Source organism: Carcharodon carcharias, chromosome 17, assembly GCF_017639515.1.
Source record: "Carcharodon carcharias isolate sCarCar2 chromosome 17, sCarCar2.pri, whole genome shotgun sequence".
Classification (NCBI taxonomy): domain Eukaryota; kingdom Metazoa; phylum Chordata; class Chondrichthyes; order Lamniformes; family Lamnidae; genus Carcharodon; species Carcharodon carcharias.
The window spans coordinates 66812458-66830662 of record NC_054483.1 but is presented as its reverse complement, the minus strand read 5'-3'; the positions used below and the strand labels follow the sequence as shown (position 1 = coordinate 66830662).

Below are 18205 nucleotides of genomic sequence, written 5' to 3'. Positions count from 1 at the left end.
TATAATTGAAGCATAAAATACCTACTTTTGTATTTAATTCCCCTCGCAATAAATGATAATATTCTATTAGCTTTCCTAATTACTTGCTGTACCTGCATACTAACCTTTTGCGATTCATGCACCAAGGCACCCAGATCCCTCTGCATCTCAGAGCTCTGCAATCTTTCACCATTTATATAGTATGCCTCTCTTTTATTCTTCCTGCCAGAACAGAAAATTTCACATTTTCCCACCTTATACTCCATTTCCCACCTAATACTTTGTCCAATCACTTAACCTATCCATATCTGTTTGTAGTCTCCTTATGTCCTCTTTGCAACTTACTTTCCTACTTATCTTTGTGTCATCAACAAACTTGGCAACCATCCCATCCATCCCTTTATCCAAATCATTTATATAAATTGTAAAGTTGAGGTCCCGGCACTGATTCCTGTGGCACACCACTTAGTACATCTTGTCAACCAGAGACTGACCCATTTATGCCTACACTCTGCTTCCTGTTAGCCAGCCAATCTTCTATCCATGCCAATATGTCACTCCCTGTACCATGAACTTTATTTTCTATAATAACCTTTGATGTGGCACTTTATCAAATGCCTTCTGGAAATCTAAGTACACTACATCCACCAGTTCCCCTTTATCCACAGCACATGTTACTTCCTCAAAGAACTCCAATAAATTGGTTAAACATAATTTCCCTTTCACAAAACCATGTTGACTCTACCTGATTACCTTAAACTTACCAAGTCCCCTGCTATGGCTTCTTTAATAATAGCTTCTAAAATTTTCCATATGACAGATGTTAAGCTAACTGGCCTGTCGTTTCCCACTTTGTGTCTCTCTCCCTTTTTGAATAATGGAGTTACATTTGCTATCTTCCAACCTTTCCTGAATCTGGGGAATTTCGGAAAATTAAAAACAATGTATCAACCATCTCACTAGGCACTTCTTTTAAGACCCTAGGATGAAGTCCATCAGGACCCAGGCACTTGTCAGCCCACAGCTTCAACAATTTACTCAGTACCACTTCTCTGGAAGAGGATCTTCCAGTCGGCGAGTGGGGGCGGGGCCCACTCACCAATGCGTAAAATGATGTGGGATGATGTTGGATGGAATTCCCGACATCACCCCGCGTCATTTCCATTTTCAGGATGGTGGGGGCGCAGCCAAATCAACTGCGTGCCTGCAGACCTGTCAATGGCCTATTGAGGCCATTTAAAAAGTAATTATCATCACTAATGGACCTGCCCGTCCAACCTTAGGGTTGGTGGGCAGGCCGGGAGCCCTGGCGGGCTTAAGATAAAGCTTGAAACCTCATCTGCTGGCGGGATGAGGTTTCATGAGAGTTTTAAAATATTTAATAAAAGTTTCAGTAAAAGTAATGGACCTGTCCCAACACATGTGATGGTGCCACATAAGGGGACATGTCAGGGAAATCTTGCTATCATTTATTTAACATTTTTAAATTTGGAGCTGATCTTCCTGAGGCAGCACTTAGCCTCACGGAGATCAGTGCACTGCACGCGAAAGAATGCATCCTCAGCTGAGGAAACCCGCCCACACAGGGAACACAATGCTGGGCGAGCCTTAATTGGCGCTGATCAGAGGCATGTCTACCCGTGCCCGCTCCTGCACTTCCCTCCACAACAGGGGGAAAACTTTTCCCCTGGTGATTGTAATTTTCCTGAGTTCCTCCCTCCCTTCCATTTCCTGATTTATAGCTGCTTCTGGGATATTACTTCTATCCTCTATAGTGAAGACTGATGCAAAATACTTGTTCAATTAATCTGTCATTTCCTTGTTTTCCATTATCAATTCTCCAGACTCACTTTCTATAGGACCAATGCTCACCTTGTTAACTCGTTTCTTTTTAAAATATTTATAGAAACTCTTACTATCTGTTTTTATATTTCTGGCTAGCTTTCTCACATACTCTAATTTTTTTCCTCCTTATTAATCTTTTAGTCATCCTTTGATGTTCCTTATATTGTTTCCAATCTTCTGGCCTTCCACCTATCTTTGCACAATTATATACTTTTTCTTTAAGTTTGATACTATCTTTAACCTTTCTAGTTAACTACAGATGGTGTGTCCTTCCCTTGGACTTATTCTTACTCATTGGAATGTATCTATTCTGTGTACTCTGAAATATCCCCTTAATATTTGCCATTGCATCTCTATTGACCTATCCCTTAGCCTAATTTGCCAATTCACTTTAGTCAGCTCTGCTTTCATGGCCTCATAATTGCTGTTATTTAAGTTTAAAAACATAGTCTTGGACCCACTCCTCTCTTGCTCAAACTGAATGTAAAATTCAAGAATATTATGGTCGCTGTTACCTAGGGGTGTCTTTACTATGAGATCATTAATTAATCCCATCTCGTTGCACAATACCAAGTCTAGTATAACCTGCTCTTTTCTGTTCTAAGAAACTATCCTGGAAACATTCCATGAACTCCTCCTCTAGGTTACCTTTGCCCATCTGACTTTTGCAATCTATATGTAGATTAAAATCTCCCATGATTATCACTGTGCCTTTCTGACAAGCTCCCTTTATTTCTTCCTTTATGTTCTATTCTACCATGTGGTTACTATTAGGGGCCTGAACATGACTATCACAAGTGACTTCTTGCCTTTACCATTTCTCATCTCTACGCAAATCATTTCCACATCCTGGTTTCCTGAACTTAGGTCATCCCTCTCTTTTGTGCTAATACCATCATTACCTAATAGGGCCACCCCTCCACCTTTTCCTCACTTCCTGTTCTTGCTAAATGTCCTATACCCTCTAATATTCAGGTCCCAATCCATGTTCTCCTGCAGCCATGACTCTGTAATGGCTATCAGATTGTATTTATTTATTTTTATGTGCACACTCAATTCATCTGTTTGTTTTGAATGCTTCGTGAATTCAGACACAGAGTCTTTCATTTCATCCTTTTATTCTTTTTATAACCTTTAGTCTCATCTGTTGATTTACTGTTAGATTTGTACTCTCTATCCTCCCTGTCATGGTCTGCTTTTCATTTCCTGTAATAATACATTTCTCTTTTGCCTTGTCCCGACTCTTAGATGTACCATGTCTTCCCAAATTTGTACCCTTGCCCCCATTACTTAGTTTAAAACCCTCTCTACTTCCCTAGTTATGTGGCTCGCAAGAACACCGGTCCCAGCACAGTCCAGGTGTAGACCATCCCAATGGTACAGATCCCACTTTCCCCTGTATTGGTGCCAGTACCCCATGAACCGGAACCCACTTCTCCCACACCAGGCTTTGAGTCACATGTTCATCTCCCTAATCTGATTTGTCCTATGTCAATTTGCATGTGGCGCAGGTAATAATCCAGAGATTATGATCTTTGAGGTTCTGCTTCTTAATTTGGTGCCAAGCTTTTCATATTGACTATGCAGATGTCTGAGTCATTGGTACCAATATGGACCACAACAGTTGGGTCATCCCCCTCCCACTGCAAATTCCTCTCCAGCCCCGAACAGATGTCCTGAACCCTGGCAGGCAACACAGCCGTCTGGATTCATGTTCTTTGCTGCAGAGAATGGTGTCAATTCCTCTGACTATACTGTCCCCTGCTACCACTATATTCCTTGTAACTCACTCTGCCTGAATGGTTTCATTTACCATGGTGTCATGGCCAGTTAGTTCATCCACCCTGAAGCCCCCAGTCTCATTTAAACAAGCTGAAAAAACCTCAAACCTGCTGGGCAATTGCAAGGGCCAAGGCACTCCTGCCCTCTGGGTCCCCTTACCTGCCTCACTTGCAGTCACACCCTCCCATCCTTGACTACTGATCAAATCAGAAGACTCTATCCTAAGGGGTGTGACCACCTCCTGGAATAAAGTGTCCAGGTAATTTTCCCCTTCCCTAATATGCTGCATTATCTGCAACTCAACCTCCAGTTCAATAACTTGGAGCCGAAGTTCCCGCAGCCGCAAACACTTACTGCAGATGTGTTTGCCCTGGATCACACTGGTATCCAGAAGCTCCCACATCCTGCAATCTCAGCACATCACCTGCCCTGCCAATTCCAATATATGTTAATTAATTAATTATAATTAATAAAGCTTACGCTTCCCAATAGATTTTGGCACTGCCAGTAAATTTTACAATACTGATAAAACAAAGCAGCACTTAAAATACTGATAAAATTAATAATACCAGTTACTGGTTTACCTGTTCCTTCTGCTACACCAACATGGAAATCAAATACTGGAGGCTGAAAATTAGTAGAAGAAAAAAAAAACACCTCCTCCCTGCCCTTCACTGAACTCCTGCCTCAGCGCTCTTTACTTCTTGCAGTAAACCCTACCTAAAGCACCTTTTTCCCCCTATGCACCAAATTCCCACTTTGAACCAAATTCCCAAATATACTCACTGGGGTCTCTGTCTCACTCAGGCTGAAGTCTGCCCTCTGTGACCATGCACCTCTTAAATTCCCACCTCTGACCATATGATGAAAGGAAGGTCATTGATGAAACAACTGAAGATGGTTGAGCCTAAGACAATACCCTGAGGGACTCCTGCAGTGATGTCCTAGGACTGAGATAACCAACAACCACAACCATCTTTCTTTGTGCTAGGTATGACTCCAAGCAATCAAGAGTTTTCCCCATGATTCCCATTGACTTCAGTTTTGCTTGGGCTACTTGATGCCATACTCAGTCAAATCCTGTTTTGATGTCAAGGGCAGTCACGCAGTCACTCTCACCTCACCAGCTCTTCTATCCATGTTTGGGCCAAGGTTGGAATGAGGTCAGGAGCTGAGTGATCTTGGCAGAACTCAAACTAAGCACCAGTGAGCAGCTTATTGCTGAGTAAGTGCCACTTGATAGCATTGTTGATGACACTTTCCATCATTTTACTGATGATTGAGAGCAGCTGATAGGGCGGTAATTGGCCAGGTTAGATTTGTCCAGTTTTTCATGTGCAGGACATAACTGGGCAATTTTCCATATTGCTGGGTAGATGCCAGTGTTGTAGTTTTACTGGTACACTTGGCTAGGGGCGCAGCTAGTTCTGGAGCACAAGTCTTCAGTACTATTGCCGGAATATTGTAAGAGCCCATGGCCTTTGCAGTATCTAGTGCCTTCAGCTATTTCTTGCTATTATGTGGAATGAATCGAATAGTCTGATCACTAACATCTGTGATGCAGGGGACCTCAGGAGGAGGCTGAGATGGATCATCCATTCAGCACTTCTGGCTGAAGGTGGCAGCAAATGCTTCAGCCTTGTCTTTTGCACTGATGTGCTGGGTTCTCCCATCATTGAGGATGGGGATATTTGTGGAGCCTCTACCTTTAATTAGTTTCATTGTCCACCACCATTCACGACTGGATGTAGCAGGACTTCAGAGCTTAGACCTGATCCATTGGTTGTGGGATTACAGAGCTCTTTCTTTTACATGCTGCTTCTGCTGTTTGACATGCAAGTGGTCCTGTGTTGTCGCTTCACCAGGTTGTCACTTCATTTTAAGGTATGCCTGGCACTGTTCCTAGCATGCCATCCTGCACTCTTCATTGATCCCCTGGCTTAATGGTAATGATATAGTGGGGGATATGCCATGTCATGAGGTTACAGATTGTGGTTGAATACAATTCTGCTGCTGCTGATGGCCCACAGCAACTCATGGCTGCCCAGTTTTCTTTTGCTAGATCTGTTTGAAATCTATCCCATTAGGCGCAGTGATTGAGCCACACAACATGGTGGAGGGTATCCTCAGTGTGAAAATAGGACTTCATCTCCACAAGGATTGTGCAGTGGCCATTCCTAACAATACTGTCATGGACAGATGCATCTGCATCTGGGGAGGTCAAGTACATTTTTGACTCTTGTTGGTTCCTTCACCACCTGCCACAGACCCTGTCTAGCAGCTATGTCCTTTAGGACTCGACCAGCTCAGTCAGCAGTGGTGCTACCAAGCCGTTCTTGGTGATGGACATTGAAGTCCCCAAACCAGAGTACATTCTATTCCCTTGCCGCCCTCAGTGCTTCCTCCAAGTGATGTTAAAAATGGAGGAGTACTGATTTATCAGCTGAGGGTGGATGGTAGGTGGTTTCCTTGCCCATGTTTGACCTGATGCCACGAAACTTCATGGGGTCCAGAGTTGATGTTGAGGACTCCCAGGGCAACTCCCTCACGACTGGACACCACTTTGCCGCCACGTCTGGTGATGGTGGTGTCTGGGACATTTGTCATTAAGGTATGATTCAGTGAGTATGACTATGTCAGGCTGTCATGACTATGACTTGATTAGTCTGTGGGACAGCTCTCCCAATTTTGCACAAGCCCCCAGATGTTAGTACGGAGGGCTGCGCAGGGTCAACAGAGCTGTGTGTGCCATTGTCATGTGCGGTGCCTTAGTTGACGCCGGGTACTCAGTTCGGTTTCATTCCTTTCTGTAGACCTTTTGGCAGTTTGATACAACTGAATGGCTTGCTGGGCCATTTCAGAGGGCATTTAAACATCAGCCACATTGTTGTGGGCCTGGAGTCACACGTAGGACAGACCAGGTAAGGACGGTAGATATTTCCTTCGCTAAAAAACATTAGTGAACCAGATGGGTTTTTATGACAATCAACAATAGCTTCATGGTCACCATTAGGCTAGCTTTTAATTCCTGATGTATTAGTAGAATTCAAGCTCCACCAGCTGCTATGGTGGGATTTGAACCTATATCCCCAGAGCATCAGCCTGGGCCTAAGGATTACTAGGCCGGTGACATTACCACTACAGCACCATCTCCCAGTACAATATCAATGTGCAATATCAACCTTCTAGTACCTAGCCTAAATGGTCATTCTTAATATAAGCCTAGATAGTGAGTGGCAGCAGGCTATTCACCATCCAAACCCAAAACGATCTTTACCCAATGTTCATGTTCAGTTTTCAGCAGAGGACAATTGTAGCAAACCTCCTGCTGTCCTGAATAGATGAGGTAGCTCAGCCCAGAATAGGGATCAAACTTTTCCTGATCGATGTGGCTCAGGCTAATTTAAATTGTGCATATGTTAATAGCGATTGGAAATCTTCAATTTTAGAATTAAAGCATAAAATATCAAGAGTCATATTGAATACAGTTTCCCAAAACATTCAATACCTAACTCAAATGATCATTCTTCATCAGTGTAAACAACGTGGGATATTTGTACTTTGTGGGAAAGTGTGATATGGGTGATGCTGAATCAGTAGCCTGTTTTGCATCTCTTCTGTTTTTTGTTATTTTCCTTGATATTTTCCAGTGCCAAAATTATCCATTTAGTGTTGTAGAACTATTTTGTCACTGGGGACATGGTAACATAATATGGCAAACTGTTCCATTTGTGTCAGTTGGGATAGTACCAGTGAGCTGCAGGCACAGTTGGAAGAGCAACAAGATCAGCTAGCCAAGAGGTTATGTGAGAAATGGATGTTAATTTTAAAAATATTTTTAAAAATCTAAGGAAAAGACAAAATCAAATGTTTGTAAAATTTGCTAGGGAAAATGAAATGGTTTTTGACCTTTGGTATCATTTAATGAAAATTGAACAGAGTTTTGCTAATATGAGGCAAGTGGAGGAATTTTAAAAAGTGTACCAGCAGGAATTAGGGCACACCAAGAGGACTGTAAACTCTCTAATATAAAGGAAGCTTCTGTTTTGCTGATAGCTATAATTTAACTCGCAAACACCTAGGTGGCAGATAACTATTGTTTATAAACGCATATGAGGGTTGGAAGGATATCTGAATGTAGTGAACAAGACTCTAATTATAGTGGAGAGGATAACAGAAATGAAAAGGCAGATGCTTCATTAGAGATAGTGCAGAAAAGGTTCATGAGAATGGTTCCAGGGGTGAGGAACTTCAAGTCTGGTAACAAGTACGTGCACTGTATGTCCTTATTTGTTTTTCACCCAGGCAGAGAACTTCCCTCCTACCTAAACTGTTCTTTCCCTATCTGCTGTAAACAGGCTCAATCTTAGTTGTTTTTCAATCTAAGGCTCCAGTCTGACTCCCAAAACACCCAATCTATCATATTTGCATTCTTCTTCGTCCAGTAGGGCCTTGCTGATACTCACAAGCCCTGAGAATGTGCAAGGTTCAGATTTCTCTCTGTCCAGCCTGGCCTTAAAATATCCAAGCGTAAGCAGTTAACAGTTAAAATATCCATTCCCTTCAATAAGTCCTTACTGTGTCCCTATATTTCCCTCTAATAATTACTGTATCCCTTTATTTCCCCCCTAACAAAAGAAACGGCTGACCAACTAAATACATACTTTGGTTCTGTCTTCACAAAGAAGGACACAAATAACATACCAGAAATGTTGGGGAACACAGGGTTTAGTGAGAGGGAGGAACTGAAAGAAATCAGTATTAGTAGGGAAATGGTGTTGGAGAAATTGATGGGATTGATGGCTGATAAATCCCCAGGGCCTGAAAATCTACATCCCAGAGTACTTAAGGAAGTGATCCTCGAAATAGTGGATGCATTTGTGGCCACCTTCTGAGATTCTATAGACTCTGGAACTGTTCCTACAGATTGGAGGGTAGCTAATGTAACCCCACTATTTGAAAAGGGAGGTAGAGAGAAAACAAGGAATTATAGACCAGTCAGCCTGACGTCGGTAATGGGGAAAATTCTAGAGTCCATTATAAAAGATTTAATAGCTGAACACTTGGAAAACTGTGGCAGAATCGGACAGAGTCAGCATGGATTTACAAAAGGAAAATCATGCTTGACAAATCTACTGGGATTTTTCAAAGATTTAACTAGTAGAGTTGATGAAGAGGGAGCCAGTGGATGTGGTTTAATTGGACTTTCAGAAGGCTTTCGACAAAGTCCCACATAAGAGATTAGTGTGTAAAATGAAAGCGCATGAGATTGGGGGTAGTATATTGAGATGGATAGAAAACTGGTTGGCAGACAGGAACCAAAGAGTAGGAATAAATGGATCTTTTTCCGAATGGCAGGCAGTGACAAGTGGGGTACCACAGAGATCAGTGCCGGGACCCCAGCTATTCACAATATATATTAATGATTTAGATGAGGGAACTAAATGTAATATCTCCAAATTTGCAGATGATACAAAGCTGGGTGGGAGGGTGAGCTGTGAGGAGGATGCAGAGATGCTTCAGTGTGATTTGGACAATCTGAGTGAGTGGGCAACTGCATGGCAGATACAGTATAATGTGGATAAATGTGAGGTTATCCACTTTGGTAGCAAAAACGGGAAGGCAGATTATTATCTGTAAGCTATAAATTGAGAGAGGGGAATGTGTAGTGAGACCTGGATGTCCTGGTACACCAGTCGCTGAAGGTGCAGGTGGGGCAGGCGGTAAAGAAGGCAAATGGTATGTTGGCCTTCACAGCGAGAGGATTTGAGTACAGGAGTAGGGATGACTTGCTGCAATTATACAGGGCCCTGGTCAGATCACACCTGGAATATTGTGTGCAGTTTTGGTCTCCTTATCTGAGGAAGGATGTTCTTGCTATAGAGGGAATGCACGATGGCAGCGGTGGTCAGCACCAACGCCTTACAAAACAGGACAGCCACCCAGTGCCAAAAGAGGATAAATGGGTCTCATCCGTTCCGCCAAGGTTAAGTCACTCTTCTCATCACTATTGGCTCACGCTCACAAACCCATCACACATCAACATCAATCTCACACCTCAAGGAACAACACCACTAACTCTCACACACACCCTCACATCTCTGTCAGGCTCATATCCTCTTGAGCGTGCATCCTCATCCCGTCCATGGCTTTGCTCAAACATTCCATGCAGTGCCGTGTGTCCTGCTCACACTCTCACCGTCTGTTTTCATGCAGGAGAAGCTAGCTGACAACAGCAGGGAGAGGTCCCAGACCCTTAGGCCCCTCGCTCACTTTGAGGAGCGTGCCATCGCATTGACTGGTGAGGATGTGGACCATGGACTGGTGAGGTTCATGGCCACACCCATGTGAGGAACGTGCACCACATCATCCCTCTCTCAACGCAAATGTGAGTGCTCTTTCTCCTGCTTTTGACTCTGCTGTCATGCACTAATTATCTCTACTTTGGTTCATAGGGAGCTCTGCCAAGCGAGCAACACCCTTAGCCAGCCCATCCCTCAGCTTCAGTCAGGTCCTCACCTCCAGCCAAGAGTTCACTTCCTCCATTGAAGAGCTGGAAATTAGCAGCCTGGAAGACCCATCACAGCGTTCACCCACACCCTCCACCAGTGCAGAAACACACACCTCGGTGGGACCTAGATCTAGAGCAGGCTCAGGTTCACAATCTGTTGGTCACTGCATGGACAGTTGTCCACAGCAGGAGGAGACAGGTTCAGCCAAGCTCCCTGCACTTGGAGGACTGCTAGGGAAGAGGCATCTGTGAGGTCCAAATCAGATGATGAGTCTCTGGATTTGGCCTTCCAACTCATCGTGAAGAGTCAGCAGATGCTGGGGGAACATCACACAGAGATGTTGGAAGCACTCAACAGAGTGGCACGCAAGTTGGAGGTGTGCATCCGCTTGCTCTCTGATCAAGTGGTGCCTACATGTATGGAATTCTCCATGGAAAGGATGGCAGATGCCATAGAGACCCTGGTCCAGCAGAACATGGAGATGCGCACAGACCTGCACTCCATCATGGTAGCCATGGGTGAGTTCCTGCAGTGGCAACGTGAGAGGGAAGTGAGGCACCTCGATGCCAATCCAGCTGTTTCTTCCCTTCAAGGAATCAGGCCAGGGCCCATGGACACCTGAAGGTAGGAGGAGCGGCAGCTGGACACCACTGGTCATCCACTCAGGAATCTCAGAGGCTATCCTCCCACTCCAAGTCCCCTTTGCCTGTGACCTCCTCAACCTCACCCTTTGTCACTACAGAGGGAGCAGTTGGCCCACAGAAGGCCAGCCAAAGCAAGCCAGGGCCCCCAAGGCCTTGGCTGTCTAGAAGACCGAATTCATCAGGACCAACCATTGCACAAGCTGTCTCCACTCCTGTTGCAAATGTCAGGGCAGCACCTAAAAGTGTTAGGCCTAGGAAAATTAAGAAATTCTGATCACAATTGGTTGTACGGGTGAACACATTTTGGCACTCTATAATCTGAAAATATAGTCTCTTTCGCTGATTAATATGTAATGGTGTTTTTCAGCTTCATTGACGGGCTTTGCAAGTTCTCCCACTACATCCCTCCCTACTAGCAGTTCAGCTGCATGCAACCAGCCCATGATTGATTCTGGAGGGAGAATTGTGTGTGGCAGGGCCTTTCAGAGCCCTGTGCAAGCACTCCCCCATGCACATGGGTCCTTCCTCTATCATGTGAGCATTTTCAATGCTGCCTGCTGGGCTTCTCTTTCATTTGTCCATCTGAACTGACCTGTGTCTCCGCCCACCCCCTGATCACACTCCCATGCAGCACCTGTTCCCAGCCAACACGAATCTCCTTCCACTTTCGGCTTTAGAAGCATGGTGCATGTAACATTTGTCTTTAACTCCCCTGTCCTTTCCCTGTCCCCAGTCACCCATATCCTTTCCCTCATCACTGTCAACCCCCCTGGAATCACCTTCCACCTTCCCACCATTACCTAGCAGCCTAAACTCTTTACCTTCAAGGATGTCCAGGTGAAGGTGTACATTCCCTACTATCACAAAAATCCCACCCCATCCACATTGACTTCCCCGACCTCCGAGCCCCCACCAATCATTCTTGCCGTCCCTTCTACCGAAACCATCGCATCCCCACCCTCCCACCTTACCGGTTCACCTTGCCCTATCTCATTCTCAGCGTGATCCCCCCCATCCCAACCATACACCCTGAAACATACGTTCCTCTCCACCCCCTTGATGATCATTCATAGCAGACCATGGCCAGGACACTGATGTCCCGAAGCAGAGCCTCAACGGTGACATTCTACCTTTCCTGAGCTGCTTCACGGTAGAGCTATGTCCATGAAAATCCACCCAGCATGCGATGCATGTTCCTCCAGGGTCCTGCTGCTGTAGGGCTCCAGCATCTTCTGCTCCTCGGATGTCCGTGACGTGAGCAAGGCCCTGACAGAAAGTTCCAACTTCTACATGTCACACTTGAAATTGGGGGGATGGTTCTGGCAAGCTGGGCTTATAATGATATACAGATGTATTACAATGAAGTTCCCGACATGCGGCAGCAGGATATGCAGCCTGCCATTCTTGGGTGGAGTGGATGATTGCAAACTGGTTTCATGACTTAATGAAACCAATTTTTGGCCTTCCCGCCAAGTTGTCTGCTCACACCCACCATGACGCCTGACGCCAGCAGGCACAGAACATTCCGCCCTAGATGTTTGAGTCGTGGTGGAGATGTGATGCCTACAGCTGCCTCCATTAGGGGTTTAAATTATTCATGTCTGTCGCATAATCCAAGGGATGTTTTCAGGTAAAATTTATTAGTTTGGATTTCTATCTGGAACATCCCAGATATGCCACATTGCTATGGAAATAGGTTATACAGGGAGGTATCCCTTTGCTTTGGGTTTTACCTGTGTGATTCCTAACAGAAACAGGCGGTCAGTTTAGGAGCAGTTTTGAGACAGGCAGCTGAAGACTCAGTCAGGAGCTGAACTTCCTCAGAGTGGCAATCAGTGTCCGGTTACCACTCTGCTATTTGTTTCTTACCCGAAATCCTGTCTCGCCTGACCTTCCAACCTAATCCAAGCCAGTAGTGCAACGCATCCCGGAGCCCAGCATGAAATTGCAGCTCAGTTGAGGCAAAGGAGGACATGCCCATATTTTTACGGTACTAGCTGCCATAAACCAGGTAAGTTAAAGGTCCAGTGAAGCTTATAAAAGTTCTTGGCAGGCCAGTGTATAAGGTATATGGGTAGGATTTGGGAGAGGGGATGGGTCAGATGGGTTGGGTTGGGCCTCAGGGGGGTGTGGGGTTGGGCCTTGAGGGGTAAGATCGGGCCTTGGTTGGGCCTTGGAGAAGGAGCGTCAGGCCTTGGGTGGGTGGGACATGGGGTGCTTGGGTTCGGATCTTGGGGTACATGGCTGGCAAGTCATGTCAGGTCGGACTGCGGGTGAGTGGGGGGGTTGTCAGGTTGGACCTCGGGAGGGGGTTAGTCAGGTCGGGCCATGGGGAGAGGCGAGGCAGGCCTTAGGGGAGTCTGGTTAGGCCTTGGAAAGGGGGTGTGCTTAGGCCTCGGGGGGGTCGGAGGCGGGACACAAGGGCTCAGAGTCGGACCTTGGGGACATGTGAGTCGTGTCGTGTCAGGTTGGACCCCGGGGTGGGTGTTGGGGGGTTTTCGGGCCTCGGGTGTGGTTTGGATTGTGTTAGGTCAGGCACCAGGGAGGGAATTGTCAGGTCGGTCCTTGAGGTGTTGGGCCTTGGGGAGTGGTTGGCCCTCACTGTGCTGGGGAGGTTGTCGGGCCGTGGGGGCAGAGTAGGTAGTGTGAGGTCGGGCCTTGGGATAGTGGGGTTGTTGGGTTGGGCATCTGGGGAGGTGGGGTTGGGTCTGGTTGTGCCTTGGAGGATGGTGTTGGGTCAGGCCTCGGGGTAGAGGAGTGTCAGGTCAGACTGGGCTTGTGGAGGGGTTGTTAGTGTCAGTCCTCGGGAGGGGAGGGCTGGGTCGGGTTGGGCCTCGGGGTGGTTGGGGGTGAGTGTTGGGCCTGGCCGGGTGGCGGGGGGAAAGAGTCCCTGTGGGGTTGAGGGGAATCCGTGGGGTTGTGGGGAGTTCCCATTGGGGGTTGTAGTGTCTTGGGGGTGAGGGGAGTTTTCATCAGGTGGGGGGGGTAGTCGATGGGTTGGAGGGAGATTGCTGGGCTGTGGAGTCGAGGGAGTGGTGTAGTCCCTTGGTGGGGGCTGGGGGTGTACTGGGGGGAATCCCCTGTGGGTTCAAAGATGTGCGGGGAGTCCTGTGGGGAGTTGGTGTGGGCCTGTGCATTAGTGAACCAGAAGTTAGAAGAGGTTTTAATTCTTCTAACTTTTTCTGTGTAACTTTTGGTGTAACCCAGTCAGAACCATCCAAAGTTTGCGATTTAAATCGCATTTTTTGAATAGTTCCCATTGCAGGACAATTACCCTGGGGAAGTACCCACTTCCAGGCAATTGCCATGCAAACCTTAACTGTGAACTTACAAAGGGGATTCCCCAGCACATCTTTAGGGTACCCTCCCCAAATGATGCTGCTCTGCAGTTCAGAAGTTACAGCCCATGTTTTGGCAGCAATTAAGACATGTCATGCCATTAAAAGGATACTGATGCTGGAATAGACAAGCCTTAAATTCTTCTCAAAAGTTTTAGTGGATATATATCACCTAAGAACAGCAACTTAATGCCATTCCATGTGTTTGAATGCCATGTTTCTTGGCAAGGTACCAATATTGTGCAGCATCTTGAGGGCAACTTAAACAGCAAGTTCTTGATTTCTACATTAAACTGCACATAGTCACCAGATGTTAATGTGTTCATATGGTTCCTGAAGAAAACCAATATAGGATCATAGGAGTATGGGAGCAGGAGTAGATCATTCGGTACATCGAACCTGTTCCACCATTCAATTAGATCATGACTGAACATCCACCTCAAACGCTACTTTTTCACACTATCAATTTCTGTCTTGAGCATACTGAACGATTAAGGTCCACAGCTCTCACCCTCTGAGTGAAGAAATTCCTCCTGATCTCAGTCTTAAATGGCTTGCCCCAAATTCTGAGGCTGGGTCCTCTGGCTCTAGGCTCACCAGCCTATTTACATGTACTCTGTCACCCTCTGAAACTTTGTAAGTTTCAATGAGATCACCTCTCATTGTTTGAAACTCAAGAAGATAACGGTCCAGTTTCCTGATCTATTATAATCAGAGCAGTGACAGCTATAAATCTCCATTGAAAAAAAATTCTCTTGAATTTATTTGCTAGCTTTTAGGATCAGTTAGCTGAATGATTTCTTGCTGTGGAATATTTACCATAAACTGTGAACAAGTAAACTGTAGATTATTAGTCACAGATTTTGGTTAAGAGCTCCAACATCCAGAAGAAATAATATGCATAATTTAAGCAGCATGCAGGTTCCTGATACAGTCCAGTCATGTCTAATTTGGTGACACTTCCTGCAATTTCAATTCAAGTTAAATTTTTTAAAATTCCCAGGTAAGCTGGTATTCTATTTTACCATTAGTGACAATGCATACATTACTGTTAATATATATTTGATCTGTAATACAATTTTTGCATGATTTACTCAATTACTGACAGATCTTCCCTGCTTTAAGTACAATGCACGTTTTGTTTTGCTTGTATTATAGTACAAATTGTGGATAAATATGGTGCTTAGTCATTGCTCTGAGAAAATGGTACACATTTGGAGAATCAAATCATAACTATATTCTCACAGCAGGGAGCTTGCATTAGTACATGGCAGCAATCCAGGTATTGATGGATTGCCAAAATAGGCCTTAATAAATGCTTTCAGCTATCATTTCTGATTGAAAATGATAGACCTAAACTATAATTCATCTACAAAAAATGGAAATATAATCATCACTGCTGCCTTCAAAGACAATGCTCGGTTTGTTATGCTAAAAATTAAATGTAATTATTACGATAGATATCCTCGTTACCATATATCCTGGCAAGCAACACGCTTTCATGGAATTTTTGAAAATATGCTAGTATGAATGAAGCATTTTTATGATAAAAGGCACTGAATGATGACATAAACAACTCTTATTTCTCTTCAACTTTGTCGGTGTAAAATAGTCAAATCATCAGCAGTTACAGCTGTCACCAGATTGGAGTACAAGGCTTCTCTGATCACATGCACAGTTATTCAGTTATTCTATTTAGAATGCTATTGACTACTCTTTGGTTTAATCAAATATTTTGTACAAACAAATGCTAAAGAAATATAGACTAGAAAAGTCATCAGTGGCTCCTCTGATGACTCAAGAGGTAAAGCCATCAACTATGAGCCAGGAAATGCAATAACACATTTCATGCTCAATTTCCTGTGAGATGAATATCCATCAGTTGGATGTTGATGAAGGTTTGGACATTCTATTAGAGTTCTTGGATGAAATTTACAAGATGATCTATAAAATGCCAAAGAGGCATGGGCAGAATTTGATAGATCATGAGAAACAGATGATCATTCCATAGAAGAACATATCATGGACTTTAACAGATGAAATTAAAGATTGATGGAGTTCAATTTGGGGATCCCTGGATTGACACTAGTATTTAAATTACTATATTATGCCAAGCTGCCTCATGGGCAGGAAACTGGTTCTAACCGGTGTTCTAATTTCAGAGGAGACTCTGTTGGATCAGATGTCTGCTGCCTTAGGGTACCAGTCATTTCCTTCAGCCTTCATGCAAAAAATGAGACATTCTGTGGTGACACAAAGGATAGTAGGTTCAATGATTGCCAGATATTGAAATAGTCCAGATACTGGATGCAGGCATCAATATAGCAGAAGGATTAAACAGGCAAGGATGAGAGCACCTTGAGTAGATCCGGCTATAACATCTGAAGACAAAATTGAAACAAAAATAATGGGTGAATGAATCCCAGGAATGCCAAAGGAACAGTTAATATGTGATTCAGGTGTGGTAATATGTGATTCAGGTGTGGTAATCTGATGTATTATGATGTGATGAACTGCCCAAAGTGAAGAGGCAGGGTCCTCAAAATGACACATGATAAAGAGAACTTTGAGGAAGGAGATGAAGATAATAATGATTCGAACAAATTACACTGATCACAAGAAGTTTTGATCCTGAGATCAATGCAGACGCTGGTAGTACTTGTATTTCAATAGTATGCGGGACAGATTGGTTAAAATCTTATCTTGATTCAGTAAGTAGTAAGGATTGTTGAAAGGTTAAAGAGTATAAAGCTTTTGGTTGGTAGTGACAACCCAATGAGAGCACTAAAGAGAGTTATAATCCATATATAACAACTCGAGTAAGTGATTTTATAAATACTGATGTACTCTATGCTGTTATATATGCTGTTGCATAAACATGTTATGAAAAAGGCAAATATCAAAACTTGACATGGAGCATGATTAGACAACTATTTTATGGAAGTCAATTATTCTGCAGTTCACCCAGTCAAGACATTATCGTAAAAGCAAAAAACTGCGGATGCTGGAAATCCAAAACAAAAACAGAATTACCTGGAAAAACTCAGCAGGTCTGGCAGCATCGGCGGAGAAGAAAAGAGTTGACGTTTCGAGTCCTCATGACCCTTCCACAGAACACCCTTCAGGTGTAGTTGATGAAGAGTATGCGAGACTCTTAGAAGAGGTTAATGGGAAATGTGAAAACTGTAAAAAGAATCAAAGAACATCATCACAGCATATTGTAAGCCTTTCATTCACATGTTACTTTAATGAGGCAGTTGCCATGGATCTAAAGGGATGGAACAAAGATATAGGCCAGGATATTGAGGTCGGCAAGTGGGGGGGCAGGGCCCGCCCCCCGCTCGCCAACGCATAAAATGACGCGGGATGATGTCGGGCGGAACTCCCAACATCACCCAGCATCATTTCAATTTTCAGGTCAGCGGGGGCGCAGCTGAATCAGCTGTGCACCCGCCGACCTGTGAATGGTCAATTAAGGCCATTTAAAAACTAATTATACTAGTTAATGGACCTATCTGTCCAACCTTAACGTTGGTGGGCAGGCCGGGAGTCCTGGCGAGCTTCAGATAAAGCATGAAATCTCATGCAAGGATGGGATGAGGTTTCATGTAGGTTTTTAAAAATTTAATAAAAGTTTAATTAAAAGTGATGGGCATGTCCCAACTCATGTGACAGTGTCACATGAAGGGACATGTCGAGGAAATTTTATTTCTCTACATTTACCATTTGTGAACTTGGTGCTGATCTCCCTGAGGCAGCACTTAGCCTTAGGGAGATGAGTGCACTTTTTCGTGTGCATGCACGAAAGAGCACACTCTTGGCTGAGGGAATCCTCCCCCCTGCCCGTACAGAGAGCACTTCCTGGTGGATGGGACGCTGGGTGGGCCTTAATTGGCCTGCCCCCAGTCGGGGGCACCAATCGGAAGTGCACCCGCTGCTGAACTTGCCCCCCCCCCATAACGGGGGGGATAATTCTGCCCGTTAGTATGTTCATCCTACATTTTATATGCCTGGCAATTAGATTGAATCTTTCTACCATAATACATAATAAGGCTAAAAGGATAATTATAGACAAAATCATGAGGAAATAGGATGGACGAGACTT

At 44.6% G+C, this 18205-nt stretch overlaps 1 protein-coding gene across 1 annotated transcript in view; it reads left to right on the top strand.

Annotated features, from left to right (window-relative positions):
* Positions 1 to 16111, top strand: part of eno4 (enolase 4) — a 545628-nt gene extending 529517 nt beyond the window's left edge. The window contains exon 17 of the mRNA XM_041209277.1: positions 15983 to 16111. Coding sequence (XP_041065211.1) covers positions 15983 to 16111 — 129 coding nt within the window. The remainder of the gene's footprint in view (positions 1 to 15982) is intronic.
* The last annotated feature ends 2094 nt before the right edge of the window (positions 16112 to 18205 follow it).